General features: G+C 44.0%; 1 protein-coding gene across 1 annotated transcript in view; it reads left to right on the forward strand.

Annotated features, from left to right (window-relative positions):
- The window catches only part of LOC117211488 (cysteine-rich motor neuron 1 protein-like), a 154,968-nt gene that overhangs the window by 20,421 nt on the left and 106,888 nt on the right, over window positions 1–27,659 (forward strand). The window contains exons 4-5 of the mRNA XM_033455425.1: window positions 839–1,063; window positions 5,185–5,229. Of these exons, the coding sequence (XP_033311316.1) occupies window positions 839–1,063; window positions 5,185–5,229 (270 nt within the window). The remainder of the gene's footprint in view (window positions 1–838; window positions 1,064–5,184; window positions 5,230–27,659) is intronic.

Genomic DNA, 27,659 nt, shown 5'->3' on the forward strand with positions numbered 1-27,659 from the left:
GGAGCACGTAGCGAGTATCGTTAGGAAACCGCATTATATTCTCCCGGGTACGATAGGAGCCTTAGTCCGATCTGACATACATTGTACCTGTCCCGTTTACCGATGTTAGCAACCGCGTAATTGCATGGACTTTCTCGCGTCCTCTTGTCCCCCACGAGAACTCGCTTCGCATCCCCAACGACCTCACGTTCTCTCTAATCGTCGTAAATATAGATTATTCTTTTTTCGATCGTTAATGTCGAAACGAATCACAATCAACGACAACCCGCCTACCTCGACACTAAATAAGATCCCATGGAATTTTTGTGTCCGTTTCTTTGGCGCGTTCTACTAAACGCAGATACGTACGGCGTATTAACGCTTTCAACGTGCTTTTTTTTTTATTTTATTACGATCGGTACGATTAAATATTCATATTTGTCGCGATACGTATAATCGAATAAGGTCGAACGCGAATAAGGTCGAAGGCAGAGGACGAAATAAAAATTTTTACGTTGCGGTAGTTACAAACGGTCTGGCAGTTTCGATTTCCATTTCGGATCTATCTCGATGTTCCGTTTACAATTATTCATAGCTAGCTCGCGAAAAAAAAAAAAAAATAAAGGGGGAAAGGTAAATAAAACAAGGCAAGTTGCAAATAAAGCTGCGGCAACGACATACGTGTATACGTGATCGCGTTGTTTACTTACGCCCATTTCTAGTTGGCGTTCCATTTTTTTCCTCTTTCTACCCTCTTCTCATCCTCTTTTCGTAAACTGCAAACAGCGTAAAACTTCAACGGGAAGAGAAATATCGCAAGTCGTTGTAACTTGTTTTTTGTGGTTGGCCCTTTTTCCAGAGATCCCAGGCAGATGGAGGAGGCATTGCCCGCACGGGCCAAGAATGTCCGAACCTGGTTGCAACTTGGTATCTGAGGGGACCGCCGGACAGAACGGAAATACGGTTGCAACAGGAAAATGCGTTTGTGGGCCGTCGGTGCCGTGGTGTCCGAACGAACCGCGTCCCTACGATTATTCTACTCGACGCGAGTGCACGCTCAACCTTGCTGCAAAGATGAATTACGGTAAGAAATTACCATTATTAGCACGAGAGATTACGATATATCCGATGTACGTATATTGTTCTTGCGATTCTCGGGCCGGAAACGAAACCAAATCGAAAATACCGATTTACGTTTCGATACAACGTAAAAGACATTGCCTTTTCTATCTGCAACAATGGATTTTAGAATTCCAACGCATATAATCTTCTGTGTAGTCATTTCGCTCTTTGTTTGCATTTCACGAGGATATTGAAAAGAATAAATAGGAATTGACAAACAAATCGGTTATAGGTATTCGCCTATATATACAGTTGTCCCTCCTTTTTTTTTTTTGTAAATTGTAGTCCAACGATCATATCGTCAATTTGTCAGTATCGCCATTGGTTGTTGACTGTTGTAATCGTTACGGGTTGATAAAAATGTACACAGCACGGATCAGTTTGTTTTCGATATAATATGTGTATCATAGAGAATACGTTTGCGAGTAACACGCGCTTTGAATTTTCAGACACGCGATTCTCAAATATTATAAACGTAATGTTTTGGGGAAAAGAAGTTTAGTCTCTATGACCTTGGCATATGTTTCAGAGATCTTTGTTTGCAACGTAGACGGTTTCCAAAACAATTTCCATTTGAAATCAGAATCAGGACACAGCGCTGCAAAAATATACCGACTAGTAAACAGTTGCGAAGTAACTACGAAAATATGTAAAATTTCTTCATTTGCTTAATATTCCGTCACTGTCGGTACACTACGGCATTGCCGTTTAGTTTCGTTGCGAGTTTCGAAACAAGTAAGATTTACAAAATAGCGTATCTCAAGAATCAAAAGAGACCGCCGTAAAATCGAAAGCGTGCGTTACTTGGAAACTATAGCCTCTAGCCTGTACGTATATGGCAAAAGGAAAAGCATCTGTTCTGTGTAAATTTTTATCAACAGTTGCCTTGTAATTTTATAAAATATCACACCGTTGTATTTTGCCGACGAATGAAGTAGTCTACTCCTCGGATTACTTAATTGTAATCCATATATACGTGCATCCTGTACGCGTGGTTGATGTGTTTGGTTGTTTCGTTTCGACGATAAAGCGTTCACGGGCGAAAGAAAATGAGAATCGTTAAAGTGGATGAAGTACGTGAAAGGAGAGCAGAGTTGAAATAACGAAACTGCGGCTGTTGCCCGTTAATGAAAAGAAAACATAAATAGTAGGAAAAGAAGGAACAATGGCGACTAAGAGGAACGAAAGGTCAGGAAGGTGAAGAGGTGTATATGGCCGGTGTTAATGAGAAAAAGACATAACTAGGGGTTACGTCTCGTGACGTAACTCACATTCTTTCCCTTTCTTTGTTTCGGATTAAAGTCACCGAAAATAACAGGTGCAACCTCGATACGGACGCGTGCCGAACGAGTAACGATACTAACTGTAAACCGCAGAGCAAACAAATTATGGCGGATAATCGGAAAGTTATCTACGTAATAATTGAGATGCAAAACTCATCGTGTACTCGACGAACGGTCTAACCAATAGGATAACGTTCTATGTTTCCACGATATTAGACAATCTTCTATGGCACGTATTGTGGTAGCTAGAGCGTGGAAGAGAGGAACGCTTGGCGTTGTTCTACTTCGCATCATTACCAATACTTACTCGAATGAAATAAGTTTGCGGTAATTACGGCTAGAGAGTCTCTCGAATCGTTGCATATATAGAATCGATAGTTAACTCGTCTTTTCATTGAGGCAAACTTTCAGCACATCTATTCCAGCACACTTTGGCGTTGAACGTGTAACGAAGTTGTTAGCGAGTAACAAAAGTAGTTACCTGCAACGGTGCAGAAAGTTAAATTCGATTCGTCGGGCAAAGTTTAATCGTGTACGTACTTTGAAGGTGGAAACCAGACGGATTGTTCTTTTGTCGAGGTTAAGTACACGACTAAAATTTCGAAGACCAAGTCCAAGTCCAAGTCCATGTCCAGCACCAAGTCCAGGTCTAAGTCGAAATCCAAGTTGAAATCCAAGTCCAAGTACAAGTCGAAATACGTCAAAGAAAGGTACAAAGAAGCGAACGGCGAAACTTCTGCCTCGGTTTGTTTCACGACGATAACTTTCAACTTCGGAATCGTTGCGCTTTTCTTATATACTATATGTTTTCCACGAATAATGGGAATAGCAAGCGTTTTTGCTCGGTCTATTGCGAGTTTATAAATTTCCAGCTAACTGGCTTTTCCTTTGCTTCTTTTTTTCTTCTTCTTTTATCATAATATCAGCCTCCACTTTTTTTTCTATAAACGAGTAGTTCTTCTTCTTTCCTATCAACGATAACGCTATTAATTCGTATTTATATTCCATTTTGGTAAGCATATTTCGGAGAAAAGGAAATATTACGAAAGAACGACGTTGCAATTATCTTTATCTCTAAGATAACATTGTAGTTGGAATAATCTACGTTATTAAATCTTCTTTGTTCGTAACACAACGTAATTAGATTTTCTGTTCGAGTAAAGAAAAGACAGTAAGATATATGGTATATAATTCTAAATTTAAAAAATATAGAATACATCGACGTTGAAAAGTTCTCAATGAGAAACCGTACACCGTGCTGCACGTGCTGTATCGTTAACCGTGTGACAGCCTTTAAATCAACGTTATAACAAGCTTAGTTTCAGTTTATATTAGTGTATTGCTTTGGTTTCATTTCCTACCGTACGTTAGAATTCAGTTGCTACTACGTTTCTCTGTGGAAATCAACTGTGAAACTAACCGATAGATGGATCGCCTCAACGATTGTTTGGTAGAGTTTCGTTTACAGCTCTGTACGCTCTCGCAGCTGAAATATTTGCCGTTACTTGAATAAGTTAGTCGCGTTATCGCGCGAGGTTAATAATACTTTCTTTCTTTTCTTTTCCAAATCATTTACGTTTGTAGATGATAGCCGTGTTTTCTGTCGATCGTAAGAAAAAGATTAGCGCGAATGGAATGTAAGATTATGGAAAAATTTATGAAAGAGCTACTTTCTTTCGTACACTTGGACGAGCAATAACTTCATAATTGGGTCATTACACGAACGGTTTATTGATCGCGAAATTCAATTTAATCCCTTTCGAAGACGTGGTCAGCTACGAGTTTGCCACAACTTCAAACTGTGTACAAAGGATATCTTGGAATAGAATATCATCGAAGCAAGGATGAATCTGTTTGGTGAAAAGTCAGCCATCGATGTTGTGAAAGGTAACAAGGATAGAACCGATGCGCGTATCTACTATTCTGTGAAACGCGCGTTGTTATAAAATACAATAGGTCGCGCGTGTTAAAAACTAACGAAACTTCATAGAATCGTCGATCGGCATCGTTCGATCGTCGTTACCTTTCGATAGATAGCAACATTTCAAACTGCACTGGGGTAAATGTTGAAAATATCCAAATTTTCCAACACACCGAACGGATGATCGATGAGAGTAAAGTGCTGTTACGTGTCTACAAATATTAATAGCAAATACCACGATGCTTGTCCGTGGAAGATTAACCAGAGGATTTCGTGGTCGATACTTCCGGATAACTTTACGTTTGTTCAGGATCCGTGTCGATGTGCGGAAACTTGCCATATTAGTCTTTCGCTAATCCGTTCGAGTATTTACATAATAAATGTCCCCTCATAGGTGAAATATCGAGTTGCTCAAGTACAAGTAAACAGATAATGTAGCCGTGTACGTTAGTATCATTGTAACACTAGCATTGATACGTCGTACGAACATGAATATTCGGTGTGTAGTAGGTTTCAACGTTAGCAAAAAGTTATTATTGCTTTCAGTGTTTTCTCTCATTTTGCGAAGAAAAAGGGGACACGGTGTTTCTAATATAGCGATGTAAACGAGGAAGATCCTTCGATTTGGTTTATCTGTTGAAATGGACAAATAATTCGATTATTCGAAAGATTAATTGATGAAAAAGTATCGTTCGGTAGTTTAATCTTCTTATTTATTTGCGTGTCGCTCCGTTACGTAATTTAATAAAACAGATTACGAGGCAGAGAAAATAGCGATTGAATTGATCTGTGTCGGGCGTGAGCCGCGCGACTGTGTGTAAGCACACGTAGATACGTGTAACCGCTTTCTGGGCTGATGTTGATGAACTTCTGTTTCAGATGACCTCTTTAATTCCGGAAACACGCCAAGCGACGACGTTGAAGGTGAGTCACTTTTAGTCAATTTCGAAAGTTCCCGGGAGGAGTTTTAATTGAGTGTATTTAGTATTCATCGGCGATTGAGAGTTTGAGGGATTAAAGTGAAATTACACGAGTACGCTTGTGTTAACGAACTATACGCCGCGTCGCGCTCGTAGCTTTCAGTTTATTCCGACTTTTACCTCTACATCGTCTCCACGATGAATCGTTCGAATAGTACATTTTCCTGACAAAGATATAAATTCCTTATAATGCTTTCAATAATATCTATATTATTTTACGTTCTCCTTTCTCTCTTTTTTTCTTCTCTTTTTTTTTTTACGCTATCGATATTCCTTTAAACGATAATCTCTATAACGATAAATTGGCCGGAATACGTGAAAATCTCGTTTCTCTTTATGCCGAGACGCGGAAATTCATCTAGTGTGTTATTTTTACGTATCCGAGCGACGGTTATTAATTTAATTCAATTTGTTGCACGGTTAATACTGAATTCGTACAAAAGATAAGGATATTAATATAGCCGAACGATCGTTGTATATCTCTCAATATTTTATAATATTCTTCGCAACTAAAAAGGGAATATAACGTTATAAACAAGGGTACACGTATTTTCTGAAACGATTTATTCCTATAAAATGAAACAGCCAGAGGTTTACCATATTTGATCGATGCGACGATTGCTTTACGCGTGTATCCGCGTGTTCACAAAGGCTAATAGTGGAAATGGTGAAAAAGCTTGCTGTCAGACAGAGTTTTTAACGAGTTCCGTGTTGCCAGTTACTACGTGTACTACTACAGCCACGGTAGAAGAGTCTCCGTGCGAGATGTTTTCTGTTAGCGTCTTCTGTTCATGTGTTTCCGCGATGTGCCGTCAGTGGTGTTTCTTAGGAAGATCGACTAATTAGAAGCGACCGGTGTTGTATTCGCAATTAGCACACAGCGTAACGAGACACTTGGAATTAGTTTCGTTGCCAATGGTACAATAGCAACAGCGTTAGGCAGCGCGTGTCTCATAGCGTCGAGTATTATTAGCGTTTGAAATTTTTGAAGAAATATCCGTTTCAAGGTGGAAACGGATAGAAACGAAAGGACAGAGGAAGAAGAAACGTTCAAACGTTTCTCGCGTGTTCACGCTTGGTAAAATCGAGCAGAATAAAGTAGCTTTGATCAGCAGCCTGATTACCGTGAACATTCAGGTAGATTTTATGCCGTATAGAGATACGAGGGAAGGAATCTAGTCTGGGCGGTTTTTATTTAGTTAAACGAGAGCGAAGCAGCAAGCAAGAGAATAGAATAGGGTGTCAAGATAGATGGTCACGTGGAGCATAAGCAAGGAATTGTATTACCGAAGGAGACGGCGAGAAGCGATGGTCAGGTCCAACCAGACCTGGCGGCGTACCAGTCAGATCCACGAGACGCAAAGAACTAATTCAATTTGGTAGGCGGACGTTTGGTCTTTTACGAAACAAGAACGAAAGAGCAACAATGCCGCGATAAGAACTTCCCTTTTTAGGCGAGACGTTCGCCTCTTTCACGTGGTACGTTACAATCAATGAGAGGAAGGGAAAAGGACGAAACTTTGCTGAGAAACAGGCCAAATGATAAAAGAGGTTCCGTAAATTTCGCAACACTCGTGGAAGAGCTAGCTAGAGATGCTGCGTTCCTTTCCTTTTAATTCTGTTTCTTTCCTCCTCTCCTTTTTTCCATTTTTTATTTGTCTGTTTAAATAAATCCTCTGGAGCCGCATAACGTGGAAAGTTTCCGAAACGATTTAATAAACTGCCCTATTTTAGATAATTTTGCGGCTCGAGGTATCAAAGTCAACGTAAAAACGGGAGCCGGTAATTAAATCGTTTCCCTCGGTTTAAATGCCAGGTGTCTTTGTCGAACGTCGGATACCAAATTGAAGAATCTTTCTTCTCGCGTATGGTTTCTCAGGACGCGATTAATATAATGGATATTCTTTCACGTTCCGTCAAACGGGGAATATCGAGAACCGCGATTTTACGTTGGCAACGTGTTTTCAAGGATCGCCAACCTCGAGAAAGTTATTCGATCGAACGTAATAAGAACTCCCGTGCATCCAAGATATCGATTCAATTTGCTAAAATTAATTCGTCGATTCTCCAACTGCAGTAACCGAGTTGAGGATCGTCTCGTCTTAGTTTCTTCCCTCGATATAATTATCAGACAGCTGGAGAATCGCTGGTTTAAATATCAGGAGAATTAAACCTGCTCTCGATTAGGAGTTTAATCGAGAAATCGCATCGCCGTCGTTAATCATAACCGTGCAGCGATCTGTGTCGTGATGGTAAAGTTAAACGGCGATTGCAGAAAAACGAGCGACTCGTTTCAAGCGTATGTTATTTCAAGTGACTTCTAGCTCGACGAAAATTCAGGGCTGGCTTCTCTTTCAGAAATTACAAACGTATTACATTTCCCTTGGCTTCCCTCGAAAGGACGACGGGGTAGATTGAGCGCCGAGATCGTATGCTTATCTTCTCTATGTGAGTCGAGTCCCAGTTGCTTTCCCTACTTACGAAGAAATCAAGTCCGCCAAGTTTACTTTAGGTAGGTGAGTCGAGCCCCATCTACATAGAATTCCGCGACAGATACCCCCAAGTCTTGCCAAAAAGTCTACACGCTGCGTTTTAAGCAGAAATTATATACAGAGATATAATTTTCAGCTGAACTAAAATCCGATCCTCTTCGTGGTATCTCCTGAAAAACGTTAACAAACTGAGCATCAAGTCACCAATCGCGGACATAACTAGCGAATTTTCCTATGATTTAATATACAATAATATAAAAAATTGCTGCAAGTATAGTCAACAAATCCTGCTCTTTGGTTCGTTAAGCGTACGTCTCGGGAATTATCAAACGTACGAACATGTCTATGCTTCGTTAGTTAAACCGCAATTACTCTACACATCGGTTATCTGGTTTGTAATTGCAGTAAATTGCAGTAATAAGATTAAAAGATAAAACAGTCATTTCATTACGACTTAATTCTATATTATAACAATCACTCTGTACTCTGTGTTTGAAGAGTATTTTCGTTCTCTTGTTTTATCTTTTTTTATCTTTTCTTTCTTCCTCCATTGTATTCGCTGTTGTATTCCTTTGCATTTATTATCAGGCTCAGTTCGTCTAATAGTAATAATAACAAGGATAAATTACAGCGATCATTCAGTCATTTATAACATAAGTAGCGAACTAATGATCCAAGATTTCCGCCTTTTCTCTCTGTTCGAATCACTTAGGTATTCGATTCACCTAGGTAAGGGGAACAAATGCGATTCGATCCAATTTTGGACTCGATGCTCCAATTTGCACGCGGAGTAGAGACAGACACATACACACACACACACAGAGGGAGAGTTCCTCGTTTGCAGCGAGAAGCCACGGATCTCTCTCACATTTTTTGTTTCCTTCCCATCGAGTCAACATTCTTCGTTGCATCGTAGAATCTTTGCAACTCGTTAGTATCGCCAGGCTAAACACGGTTGAGGTGTCGTATCTATCCGAGATCGGCGTCCTTTTCCAGTTTCGAGTTCTCGACAAATATGTGAAAGTCGGCGAAATGTCTTGGCGTTTTTACCAACTTCCGGAATGTTTCGAATTTCTGCAGTCGATAGTAGTTTTGGCGCTTCGTCCTGTTCCCACGTTTCAACAGGACTCTCAAACAAATCACCTCAGATCGCATTCATATTTATTTCTTTTCTTTCCAATGGACCTGGACTCTTCGAAACCGATTCTTCGAGAAACGTCCGAAGAAAAAATATTCCGCTAATTTCTCGACTCATTGGCGAACGATGGGAGAGGTAACGAGAGCTGTGTCGTTAAAAGATCGTTACACGTAGACCGTAGATCCGGACTCGCGTAGCATTTCGAATTTCAAGAGACTCGTCCGGAGAGCGTTTCATCGTAGCACGAAGAAATACTTTGACGTATTAAAAAAGAGCTGGTAGTACATTTGCCGATGAGCGCATGCAGAATGTATACTCGTATAGTCGGATTGGCGTTTTTCCTGTTGCTGCCGGAGCTAGTAATCCTCGAGGGAGGAGAGTACGCGGCAACTGTTAGCTCCGCTTGCGGACCTCCAGCATATTTGCACCGATAAAACGAATAGATTGTCCCGGGCTCCACGGCGACGACCCCTTTTATCAGAGACTCCGAAGAAGGGACACAAAGGGGGAAGAAAAGACGGTTCCACTTCGACGCAGCGAAATAGAAATCGCACCAGTGAATATCGTTACCTTTGCTGGCGTACTTGTGATGAAAGTTCTATCGCGTTCTCGATTAAACAAAAAGGGAAAGAAAAAGCCGGATAGAACGAGGAGGAAAAAGGAATAGACGAAGGAAAATTGTTAACGAAGGCAATAAAAAAGAGGGGAAGAAGGAAAGAATAGAGAGGTGAAAGGACGAAGAATGGAGGAGAAAGAGACGAAGGAAGAGAGAGAAGAAGGAAGAAATATCGATGAAAAATAAAGTTTGTATCCGTACCGGGCTAAATGAAACGAAGCTTTCTATTAAAAAATCGTTCCAGGCTTAAGCGAATTTCGAAAGTTTCCGCTACTCGTCGCGCAAGTCTCGAGAATGTCACAGGGCACGGATTAATTCATCTCCTCCTAACGAAATACTTTCTTTACAACTGTTAATTTTATTAAAAATTTGTCTTCTGTTCTAACCGGCGCGCCACTGAAACTTCACCGTAACAGGAGAAGTTCAATTAGCGCCGTTAGCCACTGAATCTACCGTTTCTTTTCTTTCTTTTTCTTCTCTCTCTCTCTCTCTCTCTCTCTTTCCGTCAAAAGCTGCTTCTCGCAGAAATTAATTTTCCTTCTTTCCTCCGTTGTTTTTCTCCGCCGTATCGTATTTTTAATAAATAACTTGTCGCCGATTTAACGACGTGCGAAAGTTTCCCATGTATACCGGAAAGTAGGTAATTCGAAAAGCGCGAGTAACGATGTAGTCGGTATATCGGTTCCCGTGGGAAATCCAAGTGCTTCATAAAGGTAGCGGGTGTCCGAAGGAAGGAAATCTCAAGTGTGACAAGGTGAGTGAAAACTCTCGGCCGGAAGAATCCGATGAAACTGTTCGTCGAAAAAAAGTTACTTTCTCGGTCGGGAGAACACCATCTTTCCCTTTAAAATGGTCCCAGATGAAGTTACACGTAACGGCGAAAAGGAGAAAACAGCGTAGAGTTTGGCTTAACAGTGGAATTTCAAAGCGTTTCGGTGCAGCGCGGCACCGCGTTAATCCTCTCTGAAACAAGAGCGTCCGACACTCACGAAATGACTGCCATTGAAAGCTAACGAATCATTGCTTGCCGCTCAACGAGAACACGTACTGTCGCGTTCCAAAATTCCTGTTCAAACGCCTCACGCCAGTTACTTCGTTCATCTAATTATCCTGTTACGAATAGATTCGATGATTCGTAAAGAGTTTATATGCAAGTTTATATCGGTTCCATTACGTTTGTACCCGACCAATATCGATCGCTAATTTTACGGCCAGCCGGCTATTACGAAAATGGGATGTACAAACTTTGCGTTAAACATTACTAGCATAGCAACAATGGTTTGAACGCGCGCTCTTAAATAGATAGGACGATCGAGCGAACGCAATTAAAACGCGAATTTCCTGCTAGGGAACGTTCTGTTACAACTTTCGTTATCGAAACAGAAGCGCGAAGCAGATAGATTAAAATCGTAGAAGCGAAGAAGGACGGCGAGAAAGTAGCGAATTTACAAGCCTTCGGGCACCTGAAATTCTAATAATTCATCGTACGTTAACGATGATTTAAATTTAATTCTATTTACGGACCTGGGCCCTTGCGCGTAAAATAATGTACGATACAAAATACATCGGCGTTGAGACGCGAATAATACCGAGTACTGTTATGCAAAATTTAGACAAGTGTACTCGTATACGCGTGATTAATAATTCAGCAACGTATACGTAAGTTTAAAACGTGTTCGATGAGATCTTCTTACGTTCTATCGTAGCGATAGGAAATCAACGACTAAGTCGTCTACTCGATCCTACTTATTCGCGATACTGCATATTCCAACAATCGTATCGGTGTGATCGAATTTGGATTTAGAAGCCGGTACATAAAATAAGGACACGTGTCCGATAGAGCGGCAGGGCAAGTTAAAGTTGATCAAGCCTAACAAACGAGGGCTATTGATTTTATTATTTATAGTATTGCGAAGGAGGAAAAGTTAGCTAATAGTTGTGAGCTGTTGGAAAGCTTTTATGTTAAAAGTATTCATAATTGCGACGTAATCGTGATGATGGTTTGCAAGAGGACAGTGAGTTTCGTAGTCGAGAGTTCTCGATGTTGAACTCTCTGTCGAAGAGATTACAAAATTTCTTGGTAGCGAGTGACCAGATAATCCAGACACGATCCAGGCAGGATAACGCGAAGGAGACGCAGAAGTCTAGAAGAGCGTAAGGATTCTTCGACTGTTTATTAATTCCTGGTTTGCCATTGTTGCGACAACTTGTACGCGATAAGGACAGGAAAGAAATTGAAGGAAATTGTGCTATTGTACGACACGTCAAGGTCACAAATAGATTTTATCGAAAAACTATTTTCCGAAGAAAAGAAGGACGGAATATACTGTATCGTATACTATATACTTCTGAAACGAAATGGAATGTATCGAATACGAAGAATTATCGTAACAATATATATATAAAATGTATCGAATTTATATATGAAATGTATGGTAGGAAGAATTATTGTTGCAACATGCATAAATATATATTGTTACTTCTGAAACGAAGTGGAATGTATCGAATACGAATAATTATCGTAACAATATACAATATAATATATATTTATATCGTATCGTAGTATTTAGAAGTAACTTATAGTATACCTAATGATAAACGAATACTCGTATGGCGATATTTTACCTTAATTCGTGGAGTTTCATTTTTACCGATAAACAACCTGGGCAGTATGTTTTAACACGCTACAAAAATATCGACTTTCCTTTAAAAAATAACCTTCGAATATTTGCAATTTCGCGTATTCATTTCGAAGTTACGATCGTTCAAAGTCGGAGAGTTTCAATTCGTTTTTCGGGGTACCGTGAATCTCGTCTACGTTGTTTACAACTTTCCCATCACATTTGCCATAAGTTATGGCACTTGCACGGTATCTTACGATCTATAGAACGATGTCTTATCAGAATTTTAGGTTTTTGAAGGGTTATAAATTTGACGTTTGCCGGTCATCCTCCTCCTTTCAATGGGATCGAAAAAGGACTGAAAACCGACAGATAGCGGTACCCGAGAAGGGACAAAGCTGGTCGTAAGTCGCATGCCGCATTTCCAACGTTCGATTTCCCATCTTATTTCCACGCGAAATAACCTAAGAAGGAGAAACGAAACGACGCGGGTCGTCAAATTTCTGAATACAAGGAACTTCTCGTGTTCGTACGGCCATCGAGGTAGACACATAAGTAGCTTACCGTGTAAGTATATCGCGATAATTTTTAGTTATAAACTACCACGTGTTACCGTTGTCGGCGCACCGTCCACGGTTGCACGAGCCGGAACAGCCGAGCAAAAAGTCGAAAAAGACTCAGACGTCGCGCTCTTATTCATATTTGCATCCGTTGGTGAAAAGCTCTTTCGGTAGCTGCACGTAATTCCATTCCCGATGGTAATCTTCACCGTGGCGTGGGATGGTGGAGGCGTAGCCGAATAAATTTATGGGAATCGCGCGAAAGGAATTCACACAGGTTTCGAATGTAAAGCACGTTTTCAATGTAAGTGCATTAGGGAAAGTCGGACGGTTCTCGGTTAATGGGCTGCCGATAATTCAGTTAATCGGTTCATCGACTATCGAGACGAACGCATCGAATTAGCCCTGCGCATTCGTAGTTTACTTCGAGAGGTAATTACGTCGATCGGCATTAAGGGTGGACTCGATCGTAATTCTACGAATACAAAAGAGATGCGAGGAAAGAGGAATATAGGAATCGAACGCGTTGTTCTTCCATTTCTCGTGTCCGACTGACAGACGAAGGAAGAATAATATCGGAGTCGCGGAAAACGCAAGTCGAAATCGGTAGCGAACATGGGATCCGATATCGAGTCAGAAATGGCGCGCTGTCTGCTCGGCGAATGTATCTATAGTCCGGCCTTGAAGCAGGCGAGGGTGAAAGGGGCAATCAATCTAACCCCGGTGTTTCCTTCTCCTAGCTTTTCTTCCCTTTGACTCGTTCCGCAGGAACACCTCCTCCAAATCACTTTTCGCGCTCCTGGAATACTCCGTCGAATCCGAAAACGTTTCGCCGCGATGCGGTGTTCGAACCTTCTCTATCCCCGCCTTCTTTATTTTTGCTTCCCTTTTTCTTTTTTCTATCTTATTCCGGTTGCTCGACACGTCTGCCCGAACAAATTTCTATTGTATATCGAGAACGCCTGTGCCGCGTTGTACGTCGAGGACATAAATAACGATGGAACAGCCGCTGTATCCGTGGCCTTCCTTTCGCCCTTTTCCCTCCTCCGATTCTCTGTTTCTTCTTTTCCTTCTCCTCCCTCTCTCTAACGTAGGAAAATTCAATTTTGACAACGCTCGCCACAAGCCGAGAATCTCGATAAATTTCATTCCTATCCTTTTATTTTAGTTTCGTACCGTTTCTTTATTATCTTTGCGTTTTACCGTTATCGATCTCTTTTCGTCGGGTTCTCTTCCGCGAGGAAGAGAGAGACGGCATCGTTAGCGATGTCTCGCGACAAAATTATCACGATGCTATCGTCATTATCGCGACGAGGAGAGTAACGGCGGCTTCAAAGATATCGCGATACGGGTTGGCGTGAATAGCAGCCGGTTGCACCGTTTTTACCTCGCGTCTCTCACCGACGGTCGAACGATTTGTTCAACAACGGTGATCGAACGATTGCAGCCTCGTTCGTAGCATTATGTCTCTGGATTCTCGGGTATTTAGTTGTAAATGTTGGTTCGCTAACGTTATAAATCTGAAATGAGATTTCAAATTGCGCGACTGACGTTTTGTCGATAAATTCCGACTGCCGGAATTAATTGGGTCAAGCAATAAACCGAATGAGCCACATTAAAAATAAAGCTTACGCTTGGCGATATCAATTTTCTATATTATACGAATATCGTGTACGCGATACGTGTGTATATGTATATATACTGTTTTCACGTGTACGTACAACTCGAGAAGATAATAGAATCGAGGCCACACGTTTCGTCGCGAATATCAGGAACGCGTATTCGTATATCCGGAAGCACGGGAATTAACCTTCCGGTCGAACGATAAAGTTAAAAATAACGTCACGTCGATGATCTACCGGTGAAACGTGTCATTGATGCTTTACCAGCGTGACCTTTTTGCTGTCATCGGTTCGGCCGATTTCAGTGAAAAAATTAGCGCCGAGTTACGATGGGTAACGCGAAGTGCAAAAACGACCGTGACTACAACGATCTGTCGGCATGCATTTGCACGCTACACGGCTTACCTACACGTAAATGCCCGGTTAATGCACCGTACCGGGTTTGCCCTCCGGTAGAACGCACCGCAGGAAGTTTCAGCTTTTCCTCTTGCATCTCCTTCACCGTCTAGCCCCCTCGCCCTCTTCCCTCCTCTCTATTTGCTCTCACGATGGACTTGCGTACACATCGTAAAATATGAAATATACAAGCACAGCTAGAGGCATTTCTGCAATTTCCACGAACGCGCAAGGCCAAGCTTGATTATTCCGCCGTAGTCTGCGAGGATTCGTCGAGACATTGTCGTCTGCCGCGTTGTTACGTGTAATTTTACGGCGCGGCGGCTCCCTTCGATCCGTCAGTTTTCTTACTTTTCGCCTGTTTCTCCTTTCCTTTTCTCAATTTTCCTCTTTTCTTGTTCTCTTTTTTTTTTATTTCTTCTATTTACTTCTCGAGTTCATTTTTCTTTCACGGAACGCTTCCCTTCGTTATCGATTAATTTCCCGCTCGCACTCTTTGCCGTTCGACAACGCTTCCCCCTGAAACCCAATCGCTGTCGCACGGCGTATCGATCGTATCGCAATGAAAATAGATTTGGAACGCGACGGTACGATAGCCCTCTTCCACGCGAGTTTGCGTTACTTGCACGTCGCTTTGCCACGTCGTTTATTACTTCGCGGTCCCATACAAATAAAGATTCGAACGAGCAATCTGCACGACCTTACGGCCGATACTTTAACGAAGCGGCGAGTAAAGCCGAGTCTACGCACAGTTCCCTTTGAAGGATCGGACGAGAACGAATGCCACGTTTCTCGATGAATCATGGACGGTGAAACGGCGTAAATTCGGCTTTACTCGCCTTTTAACGTACGATAAGCGGCGCTCGAAGATACCAAGGTACTCGAAGTCGCCGTTTGTGTAAATAGAAGCCACGGACAGGGGACGATGTAACGAGTTCGAAGGGTGAACATAACAAAAAAGAAGTAAGGGGATCGCTCGGTGAAATTACGACTTCCCGTTCTCTCCCTATTCTCTGCGATTTAATCTTACTTAATCTGGGGAATTCAGCGTATATTAACGTTTCTTATCTTATCAAAATTTAAACTCGTCTTTACGTATATACTACTTGTGCGTGCTTGCGTACCGACCAGACGAATATGCTGATGGCGAGTGTGATTTAAGCGCGATCAAACCAGAGAGATAATACGTTACGGCAATTTAAAAGCACCAAAGTGGTAGGACGCTACAGAGTATGGCGGTGCATAGCCGGCTTGCAAGCGGAAAATTAAACGCCAGTATGATTTTAGGTGGGCAATTTATATGTAAATGACACCACGACCATTCTACAGCTACGTCCGAGATCTCTCTAATATCTCTTTCTCTCTCTCTCTCTCTCTCTCGGTCTCTTTTCTTCCGTCTGCTCTCTTTCGGACACAAACGGCACTTCGTCTACGACAGATGTCTAATAACGTTCTCTGTTTCGATGTCGCCGTGATTCCCCATGGAAACTAATCCACGCTCGAACGTACGCTTCGCACAGCCAAATTGAACTCCTACCCCACCCTTTAGACGGATTTCTCCCGTTGTTAGAATTCGTGTTTAACAATCTCTCGCGAAATCCGCTACGTACACTCGAACGGCAGATCGCGAACTCGAGCCGATAAACCAGCCACGATATAGCAGCGAATAAATCGATTCTCGTCGGTCTTTCGTTGCCTAATTTTGCCATTGACCGAAAGAGAAATAACGATGCAAATTCGTTTGGCTCGAGGCCGAGCGTTGGCGTGATCCCACGCTCTTGCCTCCCATGATTATTTCATAAAGCTGGAATTCGCTTTAACCGAAACAGACGTCTACGCGTTTCCCATAAAAATATCGCGTATTTATTTTTTTATCGGGTATCGAGTAACTCGCGCTAATAAAGACGGTATTGCACCGAGAACAGGTTGAAATCGATGTTGCTGGCTGTCGCATTTAAATAGAACGCGTCTGCTAACTTTTATCCTTCTGCTAGACGCAGCCTGTAAATATTCGGTTGGCAACTAAGTGATTGCGGATTTTGTCATTAGATGGTATTGACAAAGTCCGCAGTCACTTGGTTGCCAACCCAATAGAAAACGCTAGGAAATGGTAGAAAACGGCAGGAAACTGTACGCGCGAACGATTTGTCAAGTAAACGGCGTTTTAATTGCGCGCATCGTCGCATGCCTGCCATTCGTTAATTATCACGATTATATAACGCGAAAATCAGACGAAATTTCTTACGCCGCTATCTACGTAACCGTGATCACGATGCAGCCACGCCAATTATTTCTCATTGATTCGGTATCCGTTGCATCTTGCACGATGCATACGCGTGACACGCCTTTGACGCGCCGTTCGACTGAGTTTGCACACGACCGCGCTCTCTTCCGCCTCTCTGCCGACGAGTATGGATCGCCCGAAATATTTTCACGTTCGATTCGTACAAAGATTTCGTGCCAAAGTCCGATAGAGTAGCAAGTTACGAGCTTAGAGCGAATTTGCCACGAACGAAAGAACCGTACAGTTACCTGATACCGACGTGTGTCGATAGTTAAATACTTGGTCGTTACAACGTTAAAACGCGAACGCGATCTTTAAACTCCTACGGTATCTGCTCAAATTTTCGGAGATTATCGAAAAACTGTACGACAACGTCTTTAAGTGGAGCGAATTTACCAATTCGGGTAGATGGTTCGAATTTCGTTTGCCGGCGGCTTTGAAACGAGCGCGTTTCAGCGTTGCGTTAATTAAATCGACGACGAACGAGAACGAGGCGCGGACGTCACGCGATGTTCGTATCGGCTCCACCTACCAGTATTATGCGTCGTTTTCACCGGAAAAGAAAACACGCGAGGTTATGCGCCATTCGGAGAGAAAAAGAGGTCGAGTCGCGAATGAATCGTAGAGACGCGGATTCGAAACGCTTTCCGGAGCCGCTTCAGCGCGGACAATCGTCTTTTGCAAATTACACACATATATCGAATGCATTTAATTCCGTTTTACTGGCTTTTCTGCTGGACGTGTTTAACTTCGGTTCGATTCAACACGAACGAAACAATCGACGTTACGCGGCGTAGTAACTTTATGGACAGTTTACGACGCTTTTCAGCGAATTACATAATAGTGTAGCTCGATTTTGCGTTAAACGTCACCCGACGCGATAACGTTCGACTTTTCCAACGTCGCGATTCACCCGGATTAAGCTCTATCGTCGATGCTTCTTCCGCGAGTAAATCGTCAGACGGAATAGTTTAGACTCACCTGGCTGCATAATGCATAAGCGCCAAAGTACGCGCTATATCGACCGAATTGCAGTTTCCTTGTGACGGTTCTCGTTTCGTATCCGACTCGAACTTTTTTCCCATTTTGACCGACGCGCATAGATCGCCGATCCAGCGCTCTCGGCGAAACGAGTCGCGTTTTTATGAAAATCTACCGTTTTCCTGGATCGAATCGAACCGCGTCCTTTCCGATAACGGATCGCCGCGTCGCGTCAACAACCACGACAAAATTATCGAGATTAGCTTAGGCTCGGTAATCTGAAGATTTTTACCTTTCAACTTTTAGTCCCGTTTATTGTGCTCCGGTCCGTTTTACGAGATGGTTGCAGAGTCGACGGATAAAGGGATAAAACGAAGCACGGGGAAACGAGGAGCGTGAAAGAACGAAAAGCCGACTCGCCTTTGGAAATCCTTCTATAATTAAATTGTCTTTTATATTCAGACGAGAGCTGAAAATGAAGCTAGTCCAGGATAAACCTACCAAGTCATTTCGCCGGCATTCCCGGTCGATTCTCTGTCTCTCTCTCTCTCTCTCTGCGTCCCCTCTTCGCACATTCTCCATCGTTTCCCAACTTTTTCTCCGATCCGCACTCCCCCTTCGTCGTTACTTAGCCCGCGCGACTTTTCTTTCTTTTCCACGAATTCTAAGAGGAGAGGGGAAAGTGAGAGGTAGACGAAGGGAGAACGAGAGAACCGTGACACATTCTCTTCGACGATTCGTTTCGTTTTCCATACCCAATTTCGCCCTCTCGCGAAATGAAGGTTCTTCCCCCTCCGTCTTTTCTCTTCACCGCCCGCGCCCCTTTCCATTCACCGTGCTCCACGATTCTGGCCTCTTCACGAGGACGTTTCAGACGCTTTTCAAGGCGAAGGAAGTTCGGTCGACCGATATCCCTTCATTTTTTCATCCCGTCTTAGCCTTCGCCGTGCCGCGCCGCTGGTCTCCGTCCTGGTCCTTTGACCCTTTTCTGATAGCTGTCCTTTCTATGTATATAAGTATACGTAGCATCTTGTCGACTAGCTCATTTGACTTGCAAATGTAATCACTAAGAGCATCCATTCGACCTGATCCTTCTATGACCCGACACTGGGCTCGCTGCTCCGCTTTCCGTATCCCGACGAGCTATCCTCCCCTATCACGATACCTACCATCGTTTCGTGATTCACCGGGTTCCCGATGTTTGCCCTAGCCCGTGCGATTGCAACTTCTCCAAGAACGTTACGTTTCTTCTTCGCCAGAGTCGAAAATCTCGGCCAAGATTCGTTCGTTTCGATTCGCCGATTAGGATTTGGTTCGACCGATCGATTCTTGGCCGGGACGTGTTTGCAGTTTGCGAGCCAAGCATCGAGCCGGAGGGCAGCTTCCGCGAGAACGACGCCAACGTTTCACCTTTAAGTACAACATTTTGTTTACCGATGTCGTGCAAGTGTTTCGCGAGCAAACGTTCTTATCTCGAAGCACGGAGCGCGCGCCGGACGTAAATATTTCAAATTCTCCTTAGTCGGCGCATTCTTGCCTCGTCGCCGCTTGCTTTTTACCAAACTCGCCGACAACCGCGAGCGCTCTTCGTTCCCGAGAGAAACGATCGAATCGTTGCTTATCGCACTTTCCCGCTAACTTAACCGTCTTCGCTTCCACGCGGAAGCGCGTAATCGACGATGAAACGAGAGACGAAGCCGGATGCAAAGGGGCGTGTAACGACCGACCGGTTGGTATTAGCGAGTTTCGGAACAACGAGAGAGGGAATGCGGCGAGATGTCGGAAAATCGGGCCGGAAGGTGTCGACGAGCTTCGCCCTCCAACTTATCTACCGTATCTTGCTAAACCATTTTCGAGTGTTTGGCGTGCCTTCGCGTAGTTGCTCCCACCGTTACGGAACCTCCGACTGACTACAAATTTCGTGGTTTCTGCAAGTCCGCCTTTCTCTTTCCCTGTGTTTCCCCACGTATCGAAACACTCACGTCAACTTCTCTCGTCAAAATACCAGCCGAGTCTAGAACTCTATCCACGCAGCCTGAGAGTACGGAGCGTAAAATACTATCTCGTTTCTCTCTTTCCAGTTTATTTGTTCGTAAGATTTTTACGCTTCTTACGTGTATCCGAGCGAGAATATTCGAAAGTACAAATTGGATCGTATGGGCGAAAAAAGAGTTGGCATTCCTTTCGCGCAACGGTGTATACGTAGGTTATGATGGAAGATCGAAATCAAGTTCTTTGTTCAACCAGGGAACGAGACAATCCAGTCGCAGAACATGGTTGCTGGAAAGCAAAGATAAAGAGGAAAAGTTTGGATCTGTTGGAATCCTGAAAGTACTCACGGTTGACCGATCTTGTCACGTACCGTGGAAATCGATGAGTGACTCGCAGGAATGCGAAGGAAGAAGCGAATCTCGAAGACCGTCTGCCGCCAGCTTTCAGGGGAGAAGGAATCGTCCTTCGAACACGGCGAACGCGTATGAGATTCCCGTTTCCCACGCAAATGGCAATTTCCAGCGCAACTCTTCGACGCACACGACTTAATTTGTCCGTCTATGAAGCTTTTTTCTAGATAGTTCCAACTACCAGTCTAGACGATATTTATTCTATTTCGTTCGTTCTTTTCGATAAATCGCCACGATATTTAGGCAAGCGATTTTATCGTCGTGGACATCGTTGAAGTTTAGCTGCAGCGGCCGAGTCCGATCTACGCTGACGGATACTCGTTCGCAGACTCGTGTTCCGTGGAATATCCGCGAACAACGGGAGAGAAAATTCAAATCCGAAGAGAGTCAGGACAGACGATCGTCCGCAGTCGATACGCGTACGTTGTACCAGGAAAAATCTGGAAATAACCGGAGGTAGAAGGCGAGTCCGTGGACAAGTATTTCCTTTTCGACGTCCGCGAGCAAACGTTGGATGAACGTGCAAACGGGCAACACGCAGCTCCGGTTAATCGTCTTTTCGCTGACAGGCTCGTTTTGCTTCGATTTTCTTTTTCGTTGGCAACGGTTCGACAACGCCAACGGTTCGGCAACGATTCACGCGTTTCTCTCTATTTTCGGAGCAACTTTCTGCGCGAACATTTCGAAATCGCTCTCTGACATCCTTACGAAATTCCTAAATCCGGAGACGTCTTCTGGATGCAAAGAGATCGCAATGTATGTCCGCAAAGAGATCGCAATGTATGTCCGCAAAGAGATCGTCGTTTCTACGCCGATAACTAGACCGCGGATCGTTGCGCGGTTTCACATTTTTCTGAATAAGAAGGTCACGTGCCGTCTTCGTACCGGTCGTACAATTATCTGGCGGTGATTTCCTCACGGACGTTACGGTTTCGCGATTTTTCGACCACGAGGCGCTTTCGCCCTACGTCTAAAATCGGGCACGCGTCGACACGCGCGTACGCCGATCTTGCAGCTCGGTCAGACCGGTAGTTGCCTACTAATAGCCGCGTAGCACGGCTTCGCGTCGCCGTCAGGTTCACGTCGAACGCCGGATCCTTTACGTCAAAATCCTGGAGAGCGCGTAGGCTCGGGCGTGCGTCGATCGGTTGCAGTTCCCACCGGATCGGAGAAGACGGTACCGCGTGGATCTCCGACGTGACGGTCGTCTGCAGAGATTCCACCTTCTCTATGATAGGCGTGACGATTATCCTGGCTGGCTGTACGAATCCTGGAGAGTAGCGGTCTGCGACAGCGCGAAAAGTCTCCGTAACCAAACAGGAAACGCAAAGACAGATGATGTTCGAACATTTACTTCTCTCTCTCTCTCTCTCTTTGTTGCGGTAACTACCTACATACTTTCAAATCATGCGCTCCTACGTCAGATATGTATAATACTAAGAGAATTGATAGAATGTTCTGGAAAGTACAAAACGGAATTGTTCGTCGATTTCGTGTATTTTTGTCGGTGCAAATTTGGCTCGTATATGACAATAGGTTTTTTGCACGCTGCACGAGTTTTCGTGCCAAGGGTACGTTATACTGCGCGTCGCGTCTTCGGCATTGAGCCACATATTACGAAAACTAAATTTAACAAAAAGGGAACTAACAAAGGCGCGGGTTCCTGGCTAACGAATGGCTTTCGAGAGCGCGCGTCCTCGCCGCTGTACCGTCCAAGACTCGCGGCCGCGGTTCTCTTCATAATTCAGATCCCCCACCACCGACTCTATAATTTCTGCTTGTCTTCCTAGCGAAATGTAATGCGATTACGAAACGAATAGAACGACCAACTATCAACGATACTTTAGATCGGAAAGCTTATAAAAATACGCGAAATCGATGTAATGTTAGAAATTTATATGCCACAGTATATACAGGGTGGTAGGTAACCGGTGGTACAAGCGGAAACGGGGTGATTCTACGCGAAAAAAGAAGTCGAAAACATACAATACAAATTTTTCGTTCGAGGCTTTGTTTTCGAGAAAATCGAATTTGAATTTTCGCTCGGTACGCGTGCGACACGTTATAACGGATCTCACTGTAGATCGTTGTGTCGATGGAAAAATTAAAAATGTGTTTACGAGGTCAAAATAAATTGACCTCGGTGTTTAGGTCAATTTATTAACAAACATCTTCTTTTGATCGCGTCGCGTATCGCTCACTATTTCGCTAGTCAATTTCACCGCGCGGTTACAACTCGACTTTATCGCTTCCTGGTCCAAACCTAATTGTCTCGCAGATTCGATTCTTTTCTCTTTGTCGCTCGTCAATATCCCCACGCGTTCTTCTCGAACATTCGGCGGAAGGATCGTTAGGATATCGATGGTTCATTAGGCACTTCGCCTCGGCGATATACTTTGCCGCCACATACTAATACGACACAACAGCAACGCGAAGAATTGATAACGCGATGGAAGTAGTAACGCGTCAGTGATTTCGTAAGGGGAAGAATAAGGCGCGAGGCTCGTTGTCGGTGATACAGGCTCTTTCATACTCTGTCCACTGCAACTTTTCCTTCGACGGCTGCCGATATCAGGCAACAGGGTTGGCGTTCTCTCGCCTGGACCTCAGGTGTCAAGTACGGAGAAGCGGTTACATACAAAGGTTCTTGGTAATTACGTCGATAGAGAACAGCAAGACTCGTCGACGGCTGCACCTGGCGTAATTGTTTCTTTGTACTTTCAAATTCTCCTACGTAAAATTCAGATACGTAAAAATCTACCGATAAGCTTCCAAACTAAGTAAAAATCTCCGCGATAGTTTAATAGTTCGTTGTTTCTTCCGCGAATTAAACGATACAACGTATTAGGTCGTCCGAAAAGTTTTTTCGTTTTATAAGGAAATAATGGAAGCACATTTTGTATTATTTTATCCAATTACGTCTGATCCATGTTGTCCTATTAAGATAAAAATCGACGGATTAGTTTTCATATTTGTATAAAAATGCGTTGCTATAAAAGACGTGTCTATGGAAGAACGACACTTTTCGGACAACCTAATACAGTGTGGTCGATTGATCGCGACAGCAATTACGCTGGAAAACATAGCTGGAAACACCGAGCAGATGTGGACACTAGGAGCGTGCGAGTGCTCGAGATTACGGGTTTCGGGAAGCGTGGAAAAAGTCAGGCGATCTTGCACCGATTTCAAATCGCTGGTAAACGTCCAGCACGTTCGCATGGTTGTCCACTTTTGGTGGACAAACGACGATAGTCTCCGTACATCGTGCGGCGAGCGTAGACCGCCTATGCCAGTCAGCGTAGACGAGAGAAAGGCGCGTTTACGGAGAGTTAAATAGGCGTTCGTCATTCTCTCGAAGTATTCGCCTATTATTGGATCGTAGCGAGGAAATGCGGTATGGCGTGGGACGGTTGGAAGGTACATAAACAGAAAGCTCTGACGAACGCGGCGCCGGGACGAAAACGCGATCGTTTCTCCGTTCGTTTCTGCGTATTTTCGTTCGGTCGACGCTCACGACTGTACGACACGAGCACGCAAAACCGGTATGTAGTTTGTTGTTTGGCATTCTTGCATCGTCTGGATACCTAAATACACAACTCGCAGCTCGAAGGATACGCGTTGGAATAACATTTTCGAAAATTGTTGATAAATTTAGCGACGAGGTGGAAGGTGGATCGCGGTCGGTTTAATATTTCGTTATAAGCAATGGCCAGCTCTTTTCCGCCATTACCTTAAATCTTTCGGTCGGTGGTCCGGTGGAGCGATTAAATTTTGACCGAAAGACCGCGAGGAAATAGCGCGAACGATCCGCGCGCTGGAGAAAATAAAAGTTTAATCGAGAGGCAAATTAAAAAGTCGATAAAACACGTATTCGCGTTTTATCGTGTAATTTTAATCCATAGCCGGTTAAATTTAGTTTTATCGGAAACCAATGTTACCGACAAATTGATAGAAACTTCGCTTTCCGTGTGCCACGAATACGTAATATTTGCGAAACGTCAATGAGAACGAACGACGATGGACATCGGCGGAGGTGATCGGTGAAACATAGCGTTCGTTTTACAAAGCAAAACTTGACTCGAAAACTTGAAAGTTGGCGAGCGGCGTTGCGGTTTTCGAAATCACAAAGTGAAATAGCTTTTGGTCGACCGGCAGCGGTCGACCCGGTTGGCTTTGCAAATCGATGCTCGTTCGTAAATGTCCCTCGCGAAACGATGCAACCGCACCGGCCGAATCCAAGGGCCAACTACCTTTGAATTTCGAACGCGCGTCACTCTCGTTCCTCGCTCGTTTCCCGCTCGCTCTTCGTGTCCCAACGCTGCGTAAATTTCCCGCTACAGTCTAAACTTCCGCACCTCGGATCTCTGCTACGATCCGAGCACACTTGGTTTATTTATCAGGCGCGTGGCTCGTACAGACCAAAAAATCCTTGGATCGCGTTCGACTTCACCGCCTGGCGAACGTTCGTAATTTTTCATCCAGCATCCCCGGCTTTCTCCGACCGACGCAATTTCCTCGGCGCACAAAAATCATCTGGCTCCGTTACCTAAGAGTATCGCCCGATATTGGAAGACATCCGATAATCCGAGATTACTCGAGTCGCTACGAATATCGAGCTACAGCCATTCGATGTCCGTGCACGTTCTCCGCGCGGCACTCGGTTTGCCGCTGCTGGTGCTATCGTTTTAAATTACGCGCACACCGGTTTCCCATCTACTAACGATCTTGTTCGCGAGAAAAATCTCCGTGACGGAAACGTCGTTGCTGCTACTCGTCTCGTTCGATAACGTACTTTACCTTTCGCTACGCGATCGCGAATTTTAAACGGTGGAAATATCGACACGCGATCTTCCAACGAGCTCGATAACGTTACAGGCAGGACAGCGTGGATTCGAAATCGTCTGGTCGAAATCGGAATACGAATATCGGAGATCATCGGAGTCGGAGGCGAGGTTGAAAGAAAATACGCTGAGCGTGGCTCGGTGTTGGCAAATTCCGCGTAAAATGAAAAATGTGGCGAAAATAATTGAAAGTTGTGATAAAACCGTTTACATGTTAAAAGCGCTATGTTCGTATCGATGCGCAAAAGTGCAAAATGTGTATAATCGTCGTATAAAACGGCAGCTGCATTCCTATGAAATGTCGCGTTGTACCAAACCGAGTAGTAAATATTGAACTTTACCGTTTCTCGTATTAGAGAAGAGAGACCGTGAATTCTGAAACGTTTTAGAGCGAAATTCGTGCCGTAGTTTGTTTCCTGGAAGCAGAAGTAAAAGTACTGGAATTCGCGTTCCTAATTAATAAAAGAAATCGTTGTAAAGATTTGGGGAAACAGCCTGTTCGTTCTTCGTACGTCGATATCGTCGGCGTCATCCTAGCCTCGATAAATCTGTATTTTATGGCGCATAAATTAGTTCGTCGCTGTTCGTCAAACGTACAACATACACGTACACATATAATTAACGCGTTAACAATTTATCGTAAATGGAATCGGGGTCGCAGTCAGAGTGGGAGTCCGAGGTAAAAACGAGAGAGGAAAAAAGAAAAAAGAAACAGTCGGAATCGGCGCCGGGAATTTTGACTGCCGACTTCACAGCCCTGTTTATAGAAATACGTCGTTTATAAAAATCGCGGTATAAACGAGAATTCGACGTCACCCGAGTTTCGACGACGCGTATCGCTCGATACGCTTAAACTGCGTTTCAATTTTAATTAGCAGTTCGTGCGAGCAACCACTTGGATTAGTCGACGATTAATCCGACCAATATGGATATATCGGCTGGAATATCGAAGACGACGGTTTCCGATTTCTCGTTCACTTGGCTTTTCCACGGACGCGTGGAAATACGCGCAACGAGAAACTTTCCGGTGCTTCGGACGAACAAGTGGAAACGAAGAAACCACTTTCGCGCTACTTTCTTCCGTCTTGGAGTCTCGTTTTTTCGGCTCCGTTGTTTTCTCGTTCTCGTAGTACAACGCTTTCGGCTTAGCAAAGCTTAGCGGATGTATTCGAGAAGCGAGCAGATGTCTGTGTCGCGTCGAATTCTTTCCGTAGATTTACTCGCGTACGCCTCGACGCATGAAAAGATAAACGCGCGTTCTCTTGCGAGGACGAGTTCTCCGAGACGTTGGGAAGAACGATAGAAAGTTGTCGTTCCGTCGTCGAAGAGTTGCTCGTGTTTTATTAAAACGCCGGCCGAGAAGTTTGCCTGGAAATTTCATTTCTTGGTCGAAGTCGACGCCCGCCAAATATTTCTATTCGCCTGCGCTACACGTGCAGGTAATGTCGCGGATCCTACGTCCCGATATCGCGGAGCAACGTATAACGGAGTAAGCAAAGTGCCGTTCATAAAGAAGCCTTTGTTCCGAAGGTAAGACAAGACTCCGGACGACTTAAGCCAAGTGGAAGCCGCAGCTTGCGTCGCGGTTCGGATTAAATCTTAAATTATATCCGGACCATCTGCATAGCGCCGTATCCTAACGATCGTAATTCATAATCGCGATACGTCGGCACGAGCAGCTCGAACCGTTCCGCTTTCCGATAATCTCTTCCACCTTTGCAGCGAACGATTTCTATAGCTGAGAAGCAACGACGCGAGGGAAAGCGTGTATACGCGCGTATAGAAAGAAGACGAGAAGAAAGAGAAGGGAAAACGCGTAGGGTCCACCAAGCGGCACCGTCATCGAAACCTCGAGCGGATGCACGCGTTAATCCACCTTTTGCGCGTCGAAGATACGCGAGAACCAACGTACCCCGATCTACAACGCGTTGCATCACGTTACGTTACGCGCAACGCGTTGAAGCTCTAACGCGTTATGTATACGCGCGGTCACGCAAACGCGACGACGTAGGTACGAGAACAGCACCCAAAAAGCGTCCTGTTTTGCGACCAAGTTTTCAGGACAGAAAAAAATAGTAAAAAAAAAATACATAAAAAAGCTCCGCTCCCCAGCAGCTTAAATCTAAAAATTGTATCATACAACGAAAAATGTAAAGCGCCGACACATAATACAGCATGGCTACGTCGTACCGCCGCGTATCGGTACCTTTGCCTAACATACCATTACAAAAATTCTTTAAAACTGCATTCTTGGACTCAATAAATTTTAAATCTCAAAAAAAAAAAAAAAAAAAAAAACGTAGGTACGAGAACGGAGAACGTGCGAGTCTGACAGGCCGGGAAATTAATACTTCGCCTGGTTTCAGGCATCGCGTATGCACGCACGCGTTGGCGTAATCGCCGACGTTCGACCATCGCGAC

The sequence above is a fragment of the Bombus bifarius genome, unplaced genomic scaffold (genome assembly GCF_011952205.1).
Source record: "Bombus bifarius isolate JDL3187 unplaced genomic scaffold, Bbif_JDL3187 scf7180000008239, whole genome shotgun sequence".
In the NCBI taxonomy this organism is placed as follows: Eukaryota; Metazoa; Arthropoda; class Insecta; order Hymenoptera; family Apidae; genus Bombus; species Bombus bifarius.